At 35.2% G+C, this 20,192-nt stretch overlaps 2 protein-coding genes across 2 annotated transcripts in view; one reads left to right on the top strand and one right to left on the bottom strand.

The window, feature by feature from the left end:
- The window catches only part of PHC3 (polyhomeotic homolog 3), a 66,762-nt gene that overhangs the window by 3,375 nt on the left and 43,195 nt on the right, over positions 1-20,192 (top strand). Inside the window, exons 3-6 of the mRNA XM_008142280.3 lie at positions 3,367-3,522; positions 4,865-4,942; positions 15,143-15,301; positions 17,575-17,673. Of these exons, the coding sequence (XP_008140502.1) occupies positions 3,367-3,522; positions 4,865-4,942; positions 15,143-15,301; positions 17,575-17,673 (492 nt within the window). The remainder of the gene's footprint in view (positions 1-3,366; positions 3,523-4,864; positions 4,943-15,142; positions 15,302-17,574; positions 17,674-20,192) is intronic.
- The window catches only part of PRKCI (protein kinase C iota), a 144,899-nt gene that overhangs the window by 97,454 nt on the left and 27,253 nt on the right, over positions 1-20,192 (bottom strand). The gene's annotated exons all lie outside the window — the stretch shown is intronic.

Below are 20,192 nucleotides of genomic sequence, written 5' to 3'. Positions count from 1 at the left end.
GACATGGGCATTGCAGTCTGATATGCTCTTTGTTTGAATTTCACTTTCTCATTAGTAGTTATATAATCTTGGGTGGGAAGCATAATAGCCTCAGGAAACTGTAAAATAAGGATGAGACCACCACTTTATTAGTTATTATGAGGATTAAAGGAAGCATCTAGAACTGGGTGGGCACATTAGATATACCCAGTACGTAATAATAGCTAACATTTATTGGACAGTTTCTATGGGCCAAGCATTTGATAAATGTTTTGCATGGATTATTAGATACTATTATTATCTCCATTTTATAAATGGGAAAACTGATGTTTTACTAGTAAGTAGGCTAACTTTCCTAAACTCATAAAGCTAGTAGGTTCTCTGATTCTAGAGTTGTGCCCTTAACCACTCTTTGAGTTCTTATTTTTTTCCATTATACCTGCTTATTCTCTCTAGAATCCCCATAATTGCATTCTACATTGAAAATAACTTTGCAACATAGTCCTCTCCCTATTCATTTTTCTAGAGTGGATACCCCAGTATAATGACTATTTAACTGTTGTATGGTTTAGGATTCTGAAGTTACCATGGGTGGAATCAGAATTGTTGGAGACCCAGTCAGTTAAAAAGTTCAAACTGGAATGCAGAATGTGTTTCTAATGTTCTTCATCTTTCTCTGAGGCAAGGGATATAGTGAAGAGTATCGAGATCTTTGAACATACAGATGATGTGATACTTTAATATGCCATTTTGTTCTCTAGTTTTTACCTGAGCTGGATGTGTTAATAAAAAATAGTGTTATGTATAGCATAGGGAATATAGTCAATATTACCGTAATAACTTTGTATAGTGTGATCACCTCATTAGGTATATAGATGTTGAATCACTGTGTTGTACACCTGGAAGTATTATATTAATACTTTAACAAAAATTTTTAGAGTGTTACTGGAGATATATAGATATAGATATATCCAAAAATAGCACTAACACTAGTTTGCATGATATCCTAGAATTGCTTCCCCTAAAATACCATCAAATCAATATTTATTGAACTACCTAAGTAGTTCTTTAATACCTTCAGCTTTCTTTTTCAGTCCTTTGAATGTTCTTTATCATCCTCATTTCTTTAGAGCAGGGGTGTGGAACCTTTTTTCTGCCAAGGACCATTTGGATATTTATAACATCACTAGAGGCCCGGTGCACGAAATTCATGTACTGGGAGGGGGGGCGGGGGGGGGGTGTCCCTCAGCCCGGCCTGTGCCCTCTCAAAGTTGGACATCCCCTGAGGGCTCCTGGACTGCAAGAGGGCACAGGTCAGGCTGAGGGACACCCCCTCCCTCCCAGTGCACGAATTTCGTGCCCCAGGCCTCTAGTACTGTTATAATCCTAAATTACTTGATGCTGATCTATAGTCCTCTGCAACTAGGGGTCAAAAGACTACATTGATATTGTGACAGAAGTCTGTAGCAGGTTTAGCAATCTGGAGTTGGAGAAATGAGATATGAACAAGTGAAAATAAACAACACAAAGAAATATGCTTTCTTGGAATTTTGTGGTTCAGGGTGTCCTGACTCATACCCTAAAGCTGTAGGATATGGCTCTATTACTCCCTTATCTCTCTGGTTTGATGCTGCTGGTAGAGTTCTATGCTGTTTCAGAGTCACAGTGGGCATGATGTGACTTTGGGATGTGGTTGCAGAGGACTGCCATAGTCTGACTATACTGGTTTGGACAGATAAAGAATTTTTCTCTGTTAATAGGATGTTTGTCTTTTCTGTGTTTATCAATTTATGAAGTTTCAGGCTCAGATTTTATATTACACTAATAAATATTTTCAGTAACACTTTTATAGGAATTATTTTAGTAAGAATAGTTTTATTCTATTGTTGAAACAATCAAAACACGGAATTTGACATTTATAAAACATTTATAAGTGTTTGAAAAATTGCATTAGTAATTTTCTAAAAAGTAAATTGCTTTATAACTTTATGATTATTAATATAATAACTACTCATTCTAAGTTTTTTCAGTCATTTAAAGAAAAATAGAGCCTTAACTGATTTGGCTCAGTGTACAGAGCATCAGCCTGCGGACTGAAGAGTCCCAGGTTCGATTACTGTCAAGGGCACATGCGGGCTCAATTCCCAGTAAGAAGCATACAGGAGGCAGTTGATCATTTTCTCTCATCATTGATGTTTCTATCTCTCTCTCCCTCTCCCTTCCTCTCTGAAATCAATAAAAACATATTAAAGAAAAAAGAAAAGTACAAACGAGAAGGTAAAAATCACCTCTAATCCAGTTTGGTAGTCTTTTAATGTTTTCCTGAATATTCTTTCAAAACTTTTAATATAGCCATAGCTGGTTTGGCTCAGTGGATAGAGCATCGGCTTATGGACTGAAAGGTCCCGGTTTTGATTCTGGTCTGGGGTGCATGCCCAGGTTGTGGACTTGATCCCCAGTGTGGGGAGTGCAGGAGGCAGCTGATCAGTGATTCTCTCTTATCCATTGATGTTTCTCTCTCTCTCTCCCTCTCCCTTCCTCTCTGAAATCAATAAAAAAAATTTAAAAATAAAATATTATAAAAAAACACACAAAATTTTAATATAAAAGGGCATTTTACTCTATACACTATTTAGTAGCCTGCTTTTTTCACCTTATGATGTATTTGGGAATTCTTTTTGTTAATTAATGTAGATATACTAGTATGTGCTGTGTTGTACAGTAGCTACTAGCTTATGTGTCTATTTATATTTAAATTAAAATGAAGTAAAATTATAAACTCAATTCCTTAGTTTCACTGGCCACATTGTAAGTGCTCAGGAGACACATGTGGCTAGTGGCTACTATATTGGGCAACAGGAGATACATGTGGTTAGTGGCTACTATATTGGGCAGCACTGCTTTGCATTACTATTTGGATTGACTGCAGGGTTATACATATTCCTTCCGATACCCAAGCCCTGAATTCTACCAAGTTTTATTCAAAATGCTTATACCAGTTTACATTTTTATGACAATTTATGAGAGTACCTGTTTCCTCAGTTAGTAGTATTCTTTTAAATCTTTATCCATCTGAAAGTTGGAAAATAATATCCTGTTTTAATTTGTAATTTTTGTCTGCTAATGAGATTGAAGATCTTTTCAAATGGTTAGTTGGACCTTTTTTCTTTTGTGAATTGACTATACAGGGTAGTTTTAATTTGTACGGATTTAATTTGTGCGGATTTAATTTGTGCAATCCTAGTGATGTGTAATTAGGAGAGAACTATGTTAATAAGCTTATGACATTAAATATTCAAGTAGTAAAATTTTAAACTGTCACTTTTTTAATACTTTATTTTATGGTTAAGATTATGGTTTGACATTGGTTCAATTGACTTATCACAGGTAATTCAACAGGCATTGCATCGCCCCTCCAGCTCAGCTGCTCAGTACCTTCAGCAAATGTATGCAGCTCAACAGCAGCACTTAATGCTGCACACTGCAGCTCTTCAGCAGCAGCACTTAAGCAGCTCCCAACTTCAGAGCCTTGCTGCCGTTCAGGTGAGAGTGGAATAAATGAAAAATTATGAGGCCTAAGTTGACATTATTTGTAGAAAATAAATGAATTGGGTATTATTTCAGAGTTCTCAGATGTTTTGTGATAATTTTTTATTAGGGAATTATAATAGGATGCCAAATGGAAGTTAATTTAAAAAAATAATGGATATGTCTTTTTGTTTTTTTTAAATATATTTTATTGATTTTTTACAGAGAGGAAGAGAGAGGGATAGAGAGTTAGAAACATCGATGTGAGAGAAACATCGATCAGCTGCCTCTTGCACACCCCCTACTGGGGATGTGCCCGCAACCAAGGTACATGCCCTTGACCGGAATCGAACCTGGGACCCTTGAGTCCGCGGGCCAACGCTCTGTCCACTGAGCCAAACCGGTTTCGGCATGGATATGTTTTATATATTACTTTGTTGCTAACTTTTTGTCCCACTGCTTTTTATCTACATTGCAGGATTGCTACGCTAGTGTCATGATTTTGCATGTAAAATTTTAGGTATAACAGTGAATACTTAGGATTACGTGAATTATATTTACATTTTAACAAAAAAAGTTTTTTTTTCCAGTATGCAAGTAATTCACACTATTGAAAAAAATCAAACGGTATAAAATTGTTTATAAGCGTTAAAGTAGTGGTTTACTATACTCACAGTTGTTTTCCACTCTTCAGAGTTGGCCACTGTACCAGTTAATATGTAACCCTCCAGAAATTTTCTGTATAAAGATACGCATATGTACTTTCTAAAATCTAATCACACTATTCCTACTAATAACAGGATGATTTTATGATTAAATGCTTGTGTTTTAAAAAATATTTTCATTATTATTCTGTTTATTTAAATAAAACTACATGTGAGATTTAATCTTAAATCTTACTAGAGGAGGATCTCAGTTGACTGAACCTGAAAAAGGTTTATATCTATTGTAATCACATCCCCAGCTGTTGTGTTTTCTTGGTAGTGTAATTTTAAGTAACATCATGTTTGTGATATGAGTTAGGAAACTGAAACCCACTGGCACCTGATGTAGCTTCAATTTCTTTTTTGTAATGTTGGAGTGGTGATTCCCCTAAAGAAGATAGAAGCCTGTAGAGTAAAACTGACAACGAGTGCAGCTATTAAAATCATATTATCCTTTGGGTCCTGTTTCCACCATTCAGCTTTTTTGTTTTTTCTTAATCTGTTTGGCCAAAGCTTAATCCATGTTCACTGTAAAATGAATAGCTTCATATATAGACATTTTTACTTTTCTTATGGTTTTGTGGTATCCTGGTACCAGAAAGATTTTAACTTTAGGTTTTTATAGACATATTATAAAGATCTTATTATTTTAGGCAAGTTTGTCCAGTGGAAGACCATCTACATCCCCCACAGGAAGTGTCACACAACAGTCAAGTATGTCCCAGACATCTGTAAGTGCCCTAAACTTTTTCCTGGATTTAAAAATTTTAATTATTGCTTTCCAAAAGTAAACTGTTAATATTTGCAAAGCTGTTAATTGTATATTTGTTTAAATACTATTTAAGTAACAAGTACCTAGAAGTAAGAATGATAAGGTCCAAGAATTCAGAACTAATGTTAAACTTCTGAAAATCTGAGTCTAAAAATATTTCTGTTTTACTTCTTATACATTGTTTCCCATGGAGTGTATTCAGATCTTTTGTGATTCTAAATGATTACAGTTTTCAGTATGTACTGAAAGCCTGAAAAGTACAATGCACAGGTATTAGGCCATGCATTTACTGTGATATACTACAGAATGTCATATCCTTGGTAGACAGCTAAATGTTTCTAGCTTTTTCTCTGAAATTCACATTTTAGAAATTATACATTTCAGCTTACACTTACTTGAGTTATCTGGGTCAAATTTACAATTAGTCCACTCAAGATAGTATAATTTATTTTGAAAAAGGAGTAAAAGAGCTGGTTTGCTCTCTTGCATATATTCTGGGAAATTGTGCAAACTTTCCTAGTTAAAAGAAATTTATAGGCATGGTAATACTTGTTTAGCTTTTTATTTTGATATAATTTCAAATTGCAAGAATAATAAAAAGATTTACTCAGATTTACCAGTTGTTAGCATTTTGGTTCATTGATTTGTCATTTTTTCTCTCTACATATTTACTTTTTTTTTTTTTCTGAATCATTTGTGGGTAAGTTGAGACATGTTTCTTTAGTCCTAAATATTTTGATATATATTTACTAGAAACAAAGTCATTCCTTTACGAAGCCACATGAAAATGATCAAATTCAGTAAACTTAACCTTGCTGCAATGTAGTGTATGTTAAAATTTCATCAGTTGTCCTAGGTTTATCAGTCTCATCACTATAGATGTTTTGGACCAGATAATTCTTTTATTCTTTTTTTAATTTTTATTTATTGATTTTAGAGAGAAAGGAGAGAGAGAGAGAAACATTGGTTTGTTGTTCTACTTATTTATGCACTCATTGGTTGATTCTTGTATGAATCTACAACCTTGGCATATCAGGACAATGCTCTAACCAACTGAGCTAACCAGCCAGAGATGGACCAGATAATTCTTTGTTTTGGGGGGCTGTCTTGTACATTATAGAATATTTAGCAACACCCTTATCTTCTATGCACTTAGATATCAGTACACTGTGGCCCTCCCACTTCCTCCATTGTGACCTCCAAAAATGTCTCTAGGCACATTTTTGCCTAATGTTTTCTGGGGACAAAATTGCCCCTTGTTGAGAACTATTGAGTTAACCCTATAATGTCCTTCCTAGCTACTTTTTCTTGATCCAATGTGGTAATATGTTGATGCTTTGTAAAATTAACTTCAACAGACTATAGTTTGTAGATTGCTAAGGAATTGAAGGTGAACTTTTGCTGTCCTTCTTTAGCTAAGGGAAGTATCCTGGAATATAAATAGAATTAGTTAAAAAAAAATTACTTATCCTTGAAAATGTTAGACTGAAGAAAATGAAAAATCTAAGTAATGTAATATGGCCCTACGTATTGATGCTAAACATTTTGTGGACTGGTTAAAAACCTTATAGACCAATTTTTTATTCCATGAAATATTGGAATAACTTTTGACAACATAGAGATAAGTGCTTTTAAATTTTTTTCTCTTCATATTATTACAAGGTATCCTTTTAAACTAGTTTTCTCTCATTACAATTTTATGAATGTGACTTTCACAGAAATTATAATTACAGTGATTGTGCTTAATTTTTATGACATTGTTAGTGCTACTTGTCATAAATTAGGCAGCTTGTGTAATGAAATATGCCAGAGCCTGTGAGTGGCTGCTGGGGAAAAAGAAGTAAGTAGGGAGAATGGATATCCAGAAAAAAAAAAAAAAAGAAATATATTGCATTTGTTTTCTTTTTAAAAAAAGATATATTTATATTGATATAGAGGAAGGGAGAAGGAGAGAGAGATAGAAACATCAACCAGTGGAGAGGATCACTGATCGGCTGCCTCCTGCATGCCCCCTACTGGGGATTGAGCCCACAATCCAAGCATGTGCCCTTGACCGGAATCGAACCTGGGACCCTTCAGTCCACAGGTCGATGCTCTATCCACTGAGTCAAACTGGCTAGGGCCATTTGTTTTATTTTCTATCCCAATTGAGCAAATAGCTCAAGTAAGTTTACCAGCATTTCAAACTATGATACCCAAGATTGCTTAATAAATTTAGGTCAAGCTCTGAAAGAGGGGCAGAGCATGGTAGCAGAACTCTTTAGGTAGTGACCATAATGATCTGTCAGGTGGTAGATTAGTAGTTTGGTTATTTTGAGGTAGGTTTTCAGATAACAGTGAAAGTCATGGGAATTTGTCCAGCCTCCAGTAGAAAAAAGGGCTACAAGTTAGTTTGTCAAATTAACAGCCAGATAGGTTGGGGTTTAGAGTAGGAGTGGGATCCCAGTGGGGAAATGGAATATTGTATTTTTAAAAAATGGAGTAAAAATCCAGTGATACCACTTGGGAAACTATGTATGTGGATAAATTTATTCTTAATATAATGTATAGGTAATTAGTAGGTACCAGTATCCTCTTCTTTCCCCTCATTAGAACAGAAAAACTAATTCTAGATACCAGTAGTGAGTGTTGATTTTATGATTGATTAGCTCTAAAACTAGTTGGAACTGAGCCTTTAGATGTCTTTGTACTTCAACTAAATGAAACTAAGATTTAGTTAAACTGGATTTCCTAAAATGAAATCTAAACCAATTAAAAACTTCTGCAAAAAAAAGGCATCAGCAAAGTTAAAAGACAACAAAATGGTTGAAAATATATTTAAACCATATTTATTAACCAGCTTATGTTTGTGAAATATGAACGGCTTTTTTATATCAGTAAGATAAACAGTGAGAATTCACAAAATACCTGCATTGGTAATTTTCAAAAGAAAGACTATTTTTAACTTTTAAACACATGACAATATATTTATCATATTAGTAATAAAGAAACGTATGTAAAAACAACAATGACAGACTATTTTCACTTCTCAAATTAGAAAACAAGGAAAGCTTTGAGACAATACCCATTTGGCAAGGACGTGAGAAAGTAGGCAGACTCATTATTAGTGAGAATGTAATTGGTATAGTTTTTCTAGACAGTTATTTGGCAATGTGTATGAAAGTTTAAACTATGCATGTCTTTACTCATGGCACTCTAATTTTTAGTGATGTCATTTACTAAAAAGGATAGATAATTATGCAGAAATGATATAGATAATTATGCAAATATGCATGGTTTATAATAGTGAGAAATTATAAACAATATACATGTCCTTTAATTGAGGATTAATTTTACAGAGAGACTTAGATTTTCATTAGATATTAAGTTGAAAAATGGCAAGAATGTATAGTATGATCTCATTTGCTTTATCTATTTAGGTTATTCTATTCTTTCAGTTCTAAACTTTCCATTTGGTTCTTTATATCTTCTGTTTCTTTGCTGAGAGTATATTTTTCACTTGATTCAGTCAGGCTCATAACTGCTTATTCAAAGATGATTGCTTTAAAATCTTTCTCAGATAATTATATCTTGTCTTGGTGTTGGCATTTATTTATTGTCTTTCATTCAGCTTGAGAGCTCTTTCTAGTTCTTTAATACAGTGAGTGATTTTTTATTAAAACTTGGACATTTTCAGTATGATGTTATGAGACAGGTTCCCCATTTGGTCTTCATTGATACCCAAGGGGGTGCTCCTCGTAATTGCTGAGTGGGAGGTGAGAGTTCTGGCTTCTCACTAGGCCCCCACTGATGCTTTCCTGGCTGGCAGTGATAGGACTGCTTCCCATATGGTCTCCAATGATTCTGCAGGGAACAGGTGGGTTTGTGTTGGTGCTGTTACTGCCTGGATGGGATTAAAGTCCTGGCTCTCTACCTGGCCTTCTCTGACACTAACCCTTTGGAGGGAATAGCGGGGTTAGGGTGCCTTATTACAGCCTGGTGAGGTCTTTGCTGGTGTGGGTGTGGGTGGGGCCACAATGTTTTCTGTGAAGTAGAGCAATTAAAAAAAAAAAGTTGCTAGGCTGTCTCTTTCCTGGTCCTTTGGCTACAAATAGCAGGCTTCTGTTGGGGCTCCTTCTTGTCTGTGCCCATTGATGTTTTAGTGTTACAGTCTTCTTTAGGTCCAAGTTTGAGTTATATGAGACAAAAAGAAATCCCAGGGAGCTCACACCCACATTGTTAACTGGGTCCTGAGGTCTCTAGCCAGTCGGCTTTACCCACCTTTGGGATTATCTTAGGTTTATCTAGGGTTTTTAGTAATAATTAGGAAGAGGAATAGGGAAAAGTATGTCTATTCCATCTTTCTGGAAACAGAATTCCTGCCATTTAACTTGCTATTTTTTTTTTAAATTGATTTCAGAGAGAGGAGGGCAGAAGGAGAGAGAGATAGAAACATCAATGATGAGAGAGAATCATTGATCAGCTGCCTCCTGCATGCCCCCAACTGGGGATTAAGTATAAAACCTGGACATGTGCCCTGACCAGGAATTGAACCGTGATCTCCTGGTTCATGGGTTGATACTCAACCACTGAGCCACACTGGCTGGGCTTAACTTATTTCTTAAAAGTTATATCTATATATCTGATTATGCAGGAAGAAAATCTATAATACACAACAAACTGTTAATCAGTGGTTATTTCTGATTGAAGAACTTTATTTTATTGTCTTTTATATTGCCTAAATAAAATGTGAATACACTCTCATTGTCTAAATGACAGACAATACAAATGTATAGAGTGCTTCAATACTGTGACAGTTGATCTGGTAGCTTTGAGTGCTACTAAGTGACTAATGGGCAGGTAGTGCTGGACAAAGAGATGATTCATGTCCCATGTGGGATGGAGCAGGATGGTGTAAGATTTCATCATGCTACTCAGAATGACATGCAATTTAAAACTTGTGAATTGTTTATTTCTGTAATTTTTCACTTAATATTTTTGGACTACTTTGTGAAAAGCAAAACCACGGATAAGGGGGAACCACTATGCATTATTGTTTGCATATACAGTGCAGTCACTTGTCTCTCAACATGTTCTTCTCATATGTGATTTACACACACACACACACACACGCACATTTGTATGTAATTATATAAGTAAGATTATACTACATGTAATTCTGTAGTATTTTTGTCTTAACCTTGGGTCATTAAGATATTTTCATTCCATATAATATAGGTATGCATTATTTTTTTTATGTCTGTGTACGGTTTCTCCCTGTAGATAATACTCCGTTGATTCTGATCAGTCAATTGTCAGCAGAGGCTCTCAAATGGGCTTTGGCTCTAGGGAGTACTCTGGGCCAGAGACCCTGTGTAACCTCCTTTTGGGGACCCCAAGAGGTGGTTGGGAGTTAAATGGCTTTTCTTAGCAGACTTGGTTTTCTCTGGTGACTCTTGGAATCAATGCCAGTGGGAAGAGACTCCAGTAATAAGACTCAAGCAGTAAGTTCCCTTCTAAAGTGTGGGGCCAAGATTGGCCAAGGCTTTAAAGTGAAAGGGACTTAGGAGTGTTGGGATGTAATTGACAGAGAACTATTAAGGGCATCTGGTTCAGGTCAGTGGAACAAAGCAGGAAATAGAGGACAACCTTATCAGTTGTGGGAAGGAATGAAAGTTTCTTTTAGGCCAGCGGGTGGAGATGACTTCTTGCAGAGGTGAGGCCTAATCTACGCACTCTCATGGGTTGGGCATTCATTAGTAGACACTGCCTGACGTGTTATTTGCTATATGGAAGTTAAAAATAAACATGATATTTGTTCTTTGATCTCACTACTTAGACAAAGTGAAATGCAATTCAGGTGGTTAGGAAGTAACTATTTAGTTTTCTCACTTCTTTTTTTTCTTTTTAAAGCCCAAGAAAAGCATTCTGTCTGTACTTTGTGTTCTATTTCCTTAAATAGTACTCAGGCATTTTAGTTATCAGCCAGTCATTTTTAAAAAAGACTTTTATTATGTTTTTGTTTAAAGAGTGTGTGGTTTGTGCCTCTTCCTCCCCTAACCCATCACTGACTGAAAAAAAGTGCCAAGGCATTATTACTGCAGACTGACCCAGATTATTATTCGAGCTTTCAAGGTATAGGAAAGCCCCCTAACGCCAAAATACATGAATTGGAAAACCTGGGTTCAGTTTTACACTGCTAAGTGATTTAATTTTTGGAGCAAGGCTTTATCCAAAATGTGTATTTGTAGAGTGATATAGAAAAAGATTATATTTTGGGGGGGTTTATTAATAATTTATTATATAGCACATAAAAATTTATTATATAGCACATCTCTACATTTTTACTCTGCTTTGTTAAAGGCTATACCAAAATTATTGTTTCTTTCTGTATCTGTCTCTTTCATATACACACACTCATGTTCTTTGTGATGGACTTACATATTACATTAAAACTCTGAAATATGCCTTAAAATAACATGGTATTTATTAACTTAATAAACTTATTGAATGAAGGCACTTTTATGCATATTGGATATATGAAGATGAATAACACATGGTCCCCACCCTTAAAGAAATAAATTATTGTTTAGAAGGATAGAAGAATATGCCAGAGTATCTGGAAGATAACAGACAAAAAGAAGGTAAAATGGTTTTACTATAGGATGTAGGGATGCCTGAAAAAGCTTATTAGAGCTGAAGATTTTTGAGAGGGAGTTGTTCACTGTACACTAGTAGGTGGAGAGGGGGCAGGGCTTGGTGGCATTCAGTCCAGTCCACAACATTATTACCAGGGCCATAGAGGCCGGAGAAATCATGATATTGCAAATAGCTTCATATGGTTAATGTGAAGGGTATTGTATAGAAGAGTAGGAAGAGCCCTGACCGGTTTGGCTCAGTGGATAGAGCGTCCGCCTGCTGACTGAGGGGTCCCAGGTTCGATTCTGGTCGAGGGCATGTACCTTGGTTGCTGGTACATCATCCATGTTTCTAACTCTCTATCCCTCTCCCTTCCTCTCTGTAAAAAAAAAAAAAAAAAAAGACGAGTGGGAGGACATGGTGCTAGTGAGTCAGGAGAGGTTGAATGTTATCCAGAAGGCTTTTAAATGGTTAATTAATATTAATAAAATCAGGGAAAGATTATCTGGCAAGGAGGGGGAGGCAAGATTCCAGGTGGGGGATCAGTTTGCAAAGAAATCTAGATGGAAGTGCCATGGGCCTACACTCTCAAACTAAGTGATTAAAATAAGAATGAGGAGAATAAAGGTGGAGAATCAATAAGATACATGTATGGTAAAGGAGAGGGAAGAATCAGTATGACTCCCAGATAATCTGTTTTGGGAGATTTTAAAAGTTGCTGGTGGCCATTTGAGAAGAAGCTGGCTTAAGAAGGAATAATAATAAGTTTGGTGTTTGAGACATCCAGTAAGATGTCTTTGGTAAGTAATTGGATCTGGAGCTCAGAATAAGAGTTTGTCTTCAAGGATTAAGAGTAATCATGATTGAATTTTTTTGAAACTACAGGAATATATGTGATAATTTAGGAATTTAAGAAAAGAAGTATTAAAGATAAAGCATGAACATTTTGGAGATGGGTCAGAAGGTTGAGAAGGAATGGTCTGAAAAAATTCACTGAATTTGTTGGATAGAGAGCTGGGACTTTTAGTAGTATGCTAGGAGTAAAAGCCAGATTGCAGACTAATTCTGTATATTATGTTTACTGAATTACAGTTTTAATTATTTCATTAAAATTAAGAAATACTTAAAAGATACCACTAAATTTAGAGAATTAATTAACCAACTCTTGTATACCCTCTGTAAAGTTTTTTAAAGCTTTTTATTTTAAAATAATTGTAGACTCAGAAAATTACAAAAATAGTACAGAGACATCCTCCTCTATAACCTTTACTCAGCTTTTCTCCATTCACTTGTTCTTTTTTAAATTTGTTTTGTTACTCCTCACCCAAGGATATTTTTTCCATTGATTTTTAGAGAGAATGGAAGGGAGAGGGAGAGAGAGAGAAACATCGATGTGAGAGAGACACATCAATTAGTTGCCTCCATGCCCCAACTGGGTACATGCCCTTGACCAGAATTGAACCCGAGACCCTTCAATTGGAGGACGGACAATCTAACCACTGAGCAAGATTGGCTGGGACCACCTGCTCATTTTAACAAATGTCCTGAACTAGTGCAAATGCTAATGTTTGGGATGGGTTGTGGAACTATACAGGTAGTGTCAATTTGTATTCTGTACCTCCACATGGTGCAAATCTGGAGTTTTGATTTTCATAGAAGCCTCTCTCCCCACACTGGGAGCAGGGCAGAGGGCAAACTGCCTTGCTGTTTCTCAGGGCATATGGGTGGAGCTTCTCCAGCTTCCTTTTCACGTATTGAGCAGACCTTTAGAGGATCTTGGCTCAAAATAGGGGTTTTACTTCCAGCTTTCCCTGAAATAGGCTCAAAATTAGGTCTTCTACCTCTGTAGGCCAGTGTCCCCTGAGACTACGTTGGTGTCAGCTGGGACTTTAGGTGTTTTCTGGCACCTAGAAATCCTCCCCTCCCCCTCTTTTTTTTTATCCTCACTGGAGGATATGTTTATTGATTTTACAGAGGAAAGGAGGGAGGGAGGGAGAGAGAGACCGAGAAACAGAAACGTGGATTGGTTGCCTCCTGTATGTGCCTCGACCAGGGATGAACGTGCAACCTTTTGGTGTATGGGACAACACTCCAAGCCACCTGGCCAGGGCTCCCCCTTTTCAAATTCAGCTCTACTAATTTTTCATGTTGATTTAGCGTCTTAGTGAGTGTATTTGGGCACATGTATATAAGAGTCCAGTCTGCCTTATTGCTTGAATCAAAAGTCTAATAAATGCTTTCTTAATTTCTTATTTTTATTCTCTGCTTTGTCCACAAAAAGGATTTGAAGTCAGATTACATTACTCTCATTAAAAATATTATTTAGCCCTTGCTGGGTGGTTCAGTTGGTTGGAGCATCGTCCCGTATACCAAAAGGTTGTAGGTTTGATCCCCAGGCGGGGTGTGTGTATAGGAGGCAACTGATAGATGTCTCTCTCTCTCTCTCTCTCTCTCTCTCTCTCTCTCTCTCTCTCTCTCTCTCCCTCCCTCTCCCCCTTCTCTCCCCTCCCTCCTCCTTCCTCTCTTTTTAGAATCAATAATAATAGTAAAAACATACCCTCGGGTGAGGATTAAAATATATGTATATATTATTTATTTTTTAAATGGATGATACATGAATGTTGTATGAAATTGGAAAGGTAAAAAAGGTATAAAGGTCTCTCTTTGCCCTGTTCCCTACTTCATCCATTTTGCCTTCACAGATACAACTAGATACTAGTCTCTTACATATCCTAGAAATAGACTGTGCACTAGTTGTTGTTGTTTTTGTTTTTTAATATATTTTTATTTATTTATGGAGGGAGAGGAAGGGAAAGGGAGATAGAAACATCAGTGAGAGAGAAACATTGATCAGCTGCCTCCTGCATGCCCCCTACTGGGGATGGAGCCCGTAACTTGGGTATGTATCCTGACCAGAATTGAACCAGCAATCTCTTTGTTCATGGGTCAGTGCTCAACCACTGAGCAACACTGGAGGGGCACTTTAAAGTAGTGTGTATAATTTAATTTTGTAACCAGTGTTCAGGATTTTTTTTTTATCTGCTTGACAAGTAGCAATTGTAGTTTTTTCTTTCCTGAGAGATTTTGAGAGAGAATGCTAACCCTAATTATATGTTATATGTATGTTTTTATGTATATGAATGGATTATTTGTGTTTTAATTTTTGTTCACTTCAAAAATCCCTCAGAATCTGACAAAATAGTGTACACTTTCGGTTTGAATGTTTTAAGTTACGTGGAATATTAAAATAATGGAACATTAACCTTACTTTTTGGGAGGTAGTAAAAATGATATTTTAAGATACTGGAATCTTATTGAAACACATTGAGGATGTCTTTCAAAATTGTTCTAATTACTAACCAATAAATGCTATTGATTGCATATGTGCAAATAATTGCCCAAAGAAGTGAGGGGGTCTGTCAAAGTTGAAGTCCTCCTTTTTAGGTTCCTTAGCCACTGTATATACTATTGATTGCCTAAGTGCAGCTTGGTGAAATTCAGTGTCATGGAAGCCTATGATCTAATATGTTTTCTTCCTTAGATCAACCTCTCCACTTCTCCTACACCTGCACAGTTAATAAGCCGTTCCCAGGCTTCCAGTTCTACCAGCGGCAGTATTACCCAACAGACTATGTTACTAGGGAGTACCTCCCCTACCCTAACTGCAAGCCAAGCTCAAATGTATCTCCGAGCTCAAATGGTAAGATGTGAGCTACCAAATTTTTTTAGTGTTTAAGGACTTGAGAGAGATCAAAATATTTCTTGATTTGATGCAATAAGAGACATTTTAAATATTTAAGATATGTTTAACAAATTTTTATGTGCGTGTGCTCAGCTCTTATACATTTATGTCATGAAAAATTGTTTTAATTGGTGGGCCTTCTTGGTGTTTCAAATAGTAACATGCGAAGCTGACAAATTTGTACCAGAGGAATGATTATTTTTTAATATCAGATTTCATTGATTTCAAACCTTTTTCACATTTTAACATCTGAAACTGAGATGCATTTTATAATTGATAGCGTCGTACATTTATAATTGTACCTATAGTGATACATAAAATCATTGTATATCATTGACATCTTAGATTTGAAGAAGATTTGATGAAATTGTTAGAAATATTAAAAACTTGGTTGTTAACTATAAGTTAGAATTTATATTGTGGCATCTTCTGAAATCAGAATTGAAGTTTCTGGTAATTTACCAGATGATTCTGAGCTTTGGTTATTCCCATCTCAAATTTTGCAAGGTAATTTGTGTTCTTAAGCTCATTCTGATCTTTTATTAATACAGGAAGGTTAATTTGGCTATTCTGATTTCTTTTCTTTTTTTAAAAAAAATACATTCAACTGATATCTACAGAGAGGAAGGGAGAGGGACAGAGTCAGAAACATCAATGAGAGAGAAACATTGATCAGCTGCCTCCTGCACACCCCCTACTGGGGATGTACCGGCAACCAAGGCAAATGCCCTTGACCGGAATCGAACCTGGGACCCCTCAGTCCGAAGGCTGATGCTCCATCCACTGAGCCAAACTGGTTTCGGCTATTCTGATTTCTTGATTTAACAGTTGAGCTTCTTTAAGAAATGCAGAAATTGGCTGACATTTATATTATTTGATGTCTTTGCATGTAATTAGACAAAAACTTTGGCCCTAGCATATATTTATTTACTTTTGTTTTTTTGTCCAGTGAACTGAATATATATCTGGATCCCCAGGTCTGCACTAAAATTGCAAAGAAAGTTCCCCATCATATTTCTAGTAGGAAACAATGATATGACCCATCTACAGATTGTTCAGTAGGCATTGCCATTTTCCCGCCATGAGCTCTTATTTAATTAATAATATGCTTCAGAATTAAGCTGCATGAACCATTTGAAATGGTTGTAATTTGACTGTTTTTTACCCCTTAGCAGTTTCATATGGTTCAAGTTAAATAGAACATCTTCTCTTTAGGTTTAGTGCTTTCAGTTGTTTGTATTGGAAATTAACTTCTTGTGAATGTTATATTTTTTTGTTTAATTCACTTAAATTTACCAGTAATATACTATAAAGAACTGAAATATAAAAGATTCCTTAATTGATAATTTTAATTTAAACAGGAATGGTTTTTGAGGAACTGAATAACTTGATGCAATTTTGAAATAGAGTATTTACACATTCTTGGAAATAACTGTTATAATTTACTAAGTTGGATTGAATAATCTCTGAATGGATTGTATTACCTTTTTAAATTAATGGCATTCTGTTTCACTATTGATAAAAACAGTTGAAAAGAGATGGTGATTATTAGTAAATAAGTCAAGTATGTCTTTCCTTCATTATTATTTTTTATGCAAAGCTATTTTTGCAAACTGTTATTGCATTTTGACATGTTCTGGTATTTACATTTAGAATGAATTTTTCTTTACAGATGGTTTTTAAATCAAGAGCATCCTAGATTTGTACTATAGATTCTATGTAGCTGAGTGAAATATTGTAGTGTATTATATGGCAGAGTTAGCTTTTATGGTAAAGAGGACTGAAAAGACTTTTGGGGGTTTCTTTATGTGTTTCTTTAATTTCCATTCAAGAGTAGTGACTATGGTTGTTTATTGTAATCTAAGTTTTAGGAATCCTACCATGGTAGTTTTGAGTTGGGAGAAATTTAAGTATAATAGCTTATCCAGGGCAAAATTTGGTATGAGGATTTCATATTACCGAAATACATATTCCTTTTTGAACACTGATTTATTTTTCTACTCACCAGAATCATGAACTGTTTCAAAAATGTTTATGATTTTTTTTTTTAGTTCTCTATATCAGAAACTTCTCTTTGTCATGTAAAACCTTTTTTTGCTTAAGAGTAAATCCTAAATTGCATTGTCTTTCTGTCATGAATTTCAGTCTCCCTTGCCTGCTATACATTGTGTGTGAGACATGTTCTTTTGTCTTAGAGTATTTTTTTTTTTTTGGTTTTTCTGTCTGTACAGCTGATTTTCACACCCGCTACCACTGTGGCTGCTGTACAGTCTGACATTCCTGTTGTCTCGTCGTCATCGTCATCTTCCTGTCAGTCTGCAGCTACTCAGGTGAGCTTGTCTAGCTTCATAACGTGGTACTTGAGGTCTGGATCTTCAGGTTAAAGATAAACATACATTGGAGTTTAAGTTCCTGATCATTTTAGTGCTCTTTGTCATACATTTCAGATTGAAATTTAATATAACACTATAAGAACTTCAAGAAAATTGTTTTTTCTTCTATAGAAATTATAATACCATTAAATATGGATACTTAGGTTATTTGACATAAATGAAAATGAGTTTTCGATATGACATTGTGTTTAGTTCTATTGTATAGCAGATTTATTTTTTGTTATGTGAGATGCATTCTTTTGTGTAGATTTCTTTGCAAGCAGCTATGTAATAACTAAGTCAAGATGGATTTTAATATTAAAAATGAATTAAATTGGGTAAATTTTAAATTAAAAAAATAGAATAGAATATTAATTTGTTTAGTACTATGGAAAAAGTGAGCCTTAACTTTTTCCTCATGTAAATTACAAAAATAAATAGAAGTAGAATATAGACCTAAAGGTAACAGCTGAAAGTATAAAACCTGTAGAAGAAGATGCAGGAAATATCTTCACAACTAGGGTGGGGAAAGCTTTCTTAGGTCACAAAAAGCACTAACCATAAAAGAAAATAGAGTTTATCAAAATTAAAAATTGTTCTCAAAAGACATTGTTACAAAAATGAAGAAGCAAGTCACAGACTAAGGGAAAATGTTCACAATACATATATCTGACAAAGGACTTGTATTCAGAAAATGCGAAGTATGCTTACAACTCAGTAATAATATGAGCAATTCAATTAAAATTGGGGGAAAGATTTGAACACTTCACAAAAGAAGATATACAAAAGGTTGACAAGCACATGAAAAAGCTCAACATCATTAATCATTATAGAAATACAAATCAAAACCACAATGAGTATCACCACACATTCACTAGAATGGCTGAAATGAAGGAGACTGATTCTGGAGAATGTGGAGCAGCCATATTCTCAAAACATTGCTGGTGAGAATGTAAAGTGGTACAACCACTTTGGAAAACAGTTTGTCATTTCATTATAAAGTTAAACATATGCTTAACATGGGACCCAGCAATTGTACTTCTAGATGTTTACTGTGAGAGATTTGAAAACATATATCCACATAAAGATATGTAAACAAATCTTTATTTGTTTACATATCTATTCAGCCCCAAATTGGAATTCCACAACCAATGTTCTTTAATTGGTGAATGTATAAACAAATTGTGGAATATTACTTGGAAATTAAAAAATATAAAAACAGAAAACTAATGCATTTCAGAAACATTATAATTTGCCCGGCCAGTGTGGCTCCGTGGTTAAGCGTCGACCCGTGACCCAGGAGGTTACAGTTCAATTCTCGGTCAGGGTACATGCCCAGGTTGCGGGCTCAATTCCCAGTAGGAGGTGTGCAGGAGGCAGCTGATCCATGATTCTCTCTCATCATTAATGTCTCTATCTCCTCTCTCCCTCTCCTTTCCTTTCTCTGAAATCAATAAAAAAAACATTGAAAAAGAAATATTATAATTCACAAAAGAGGCCAGACACCAGAGTGTCCATACTCTGATTTATTTATATGAAATTCCAGAGCAGGCAAAACTAATGTATAGTGAAAGAAATTGGATTGGTGGTACCAGGGGCAGAAGGTAGGGGAGATTGATGTAAAAGGGGCATGAGTGAACTTTCTGGGTGATGGAAATGTTCTATATCTTGATTGGAGTGGTGGTAATATGTTGTATACATATGTCAAAATTCACTGAATTGGTTCATTCATTTTATTGAATGTAAGTTACACCTCAGTAAAGTTGGTAAAAATGAATGAGTAAATTTTAAATTAAAACAATTGAGTAGAATATTACTTTTTCCATAGAAATTAGTATATCTTAGAATCATTCTTGGCTTCTTACTTTTAATTTAATAGTTTCAGTCTTCTGGTAAAAAGCAAAAAATGAGATAATAATAGTATTCTTTGTTACTTTTCATAGATCTCTTTACATTATATTTTATTTAATAATAAAGGCCAATTTTAATATATTAATATATAAAGATGCTGACCAATTAAACTTAAGTTTTTCCTAACGGCTCTGTGATCCTCCACAATTCCTGAACTTTGTTCGACTTTAGTTTCCATGTTTACAAAATGAGATCTTTGTTTTTGTTAACTTTAAGATTTTTTTCAGCTCTAAACTTTTTTTATAAATGTCTCTTCGTGAAATGGATTTGTTGAAGTAATGATTTTGCTGTTTGTTTTTTAAATATATTTTTATTGATTTCAGAGAGGAAGGAAGAAGGAGAGAGGTAGAAATATCAGTGATGAGAGAGAATCATTAATCAGCTGCCTCCTACACGCCCCCCTACTGGGGATTGAGCCAGCAACCTGGGGCATGTGTCCTGACCAGGAATCAAACTGTGACCTCCTGGTTCATAGGTTGATGTTCAACCACTTAGCCACACCAGCTTGGCTGTTTTTTTGTGTGTGTTTTTTTTGTTTTTGTTTTTTAAACCTAATAGAGCTATAC

The sequence above is a fragment of the Eptesicus fuscus genome, chromosome 3 (assembly GCF_027574615.1).
Source record: "Eptesicus fuscus isolate TK198812 chromosome 3, DD_ASM_mEF_20220401, whole genome shotgun sequence".
Lineage (NCBI taxonomy): Eukaryota > Metazoa > Chordata > Mammalia > Chiroptera > Vespertilionidae > Eptesicus > Eptesicus fuscus.
This window is presented reverse-complemented; position numbering and strand designations above follow the sequence as displayed.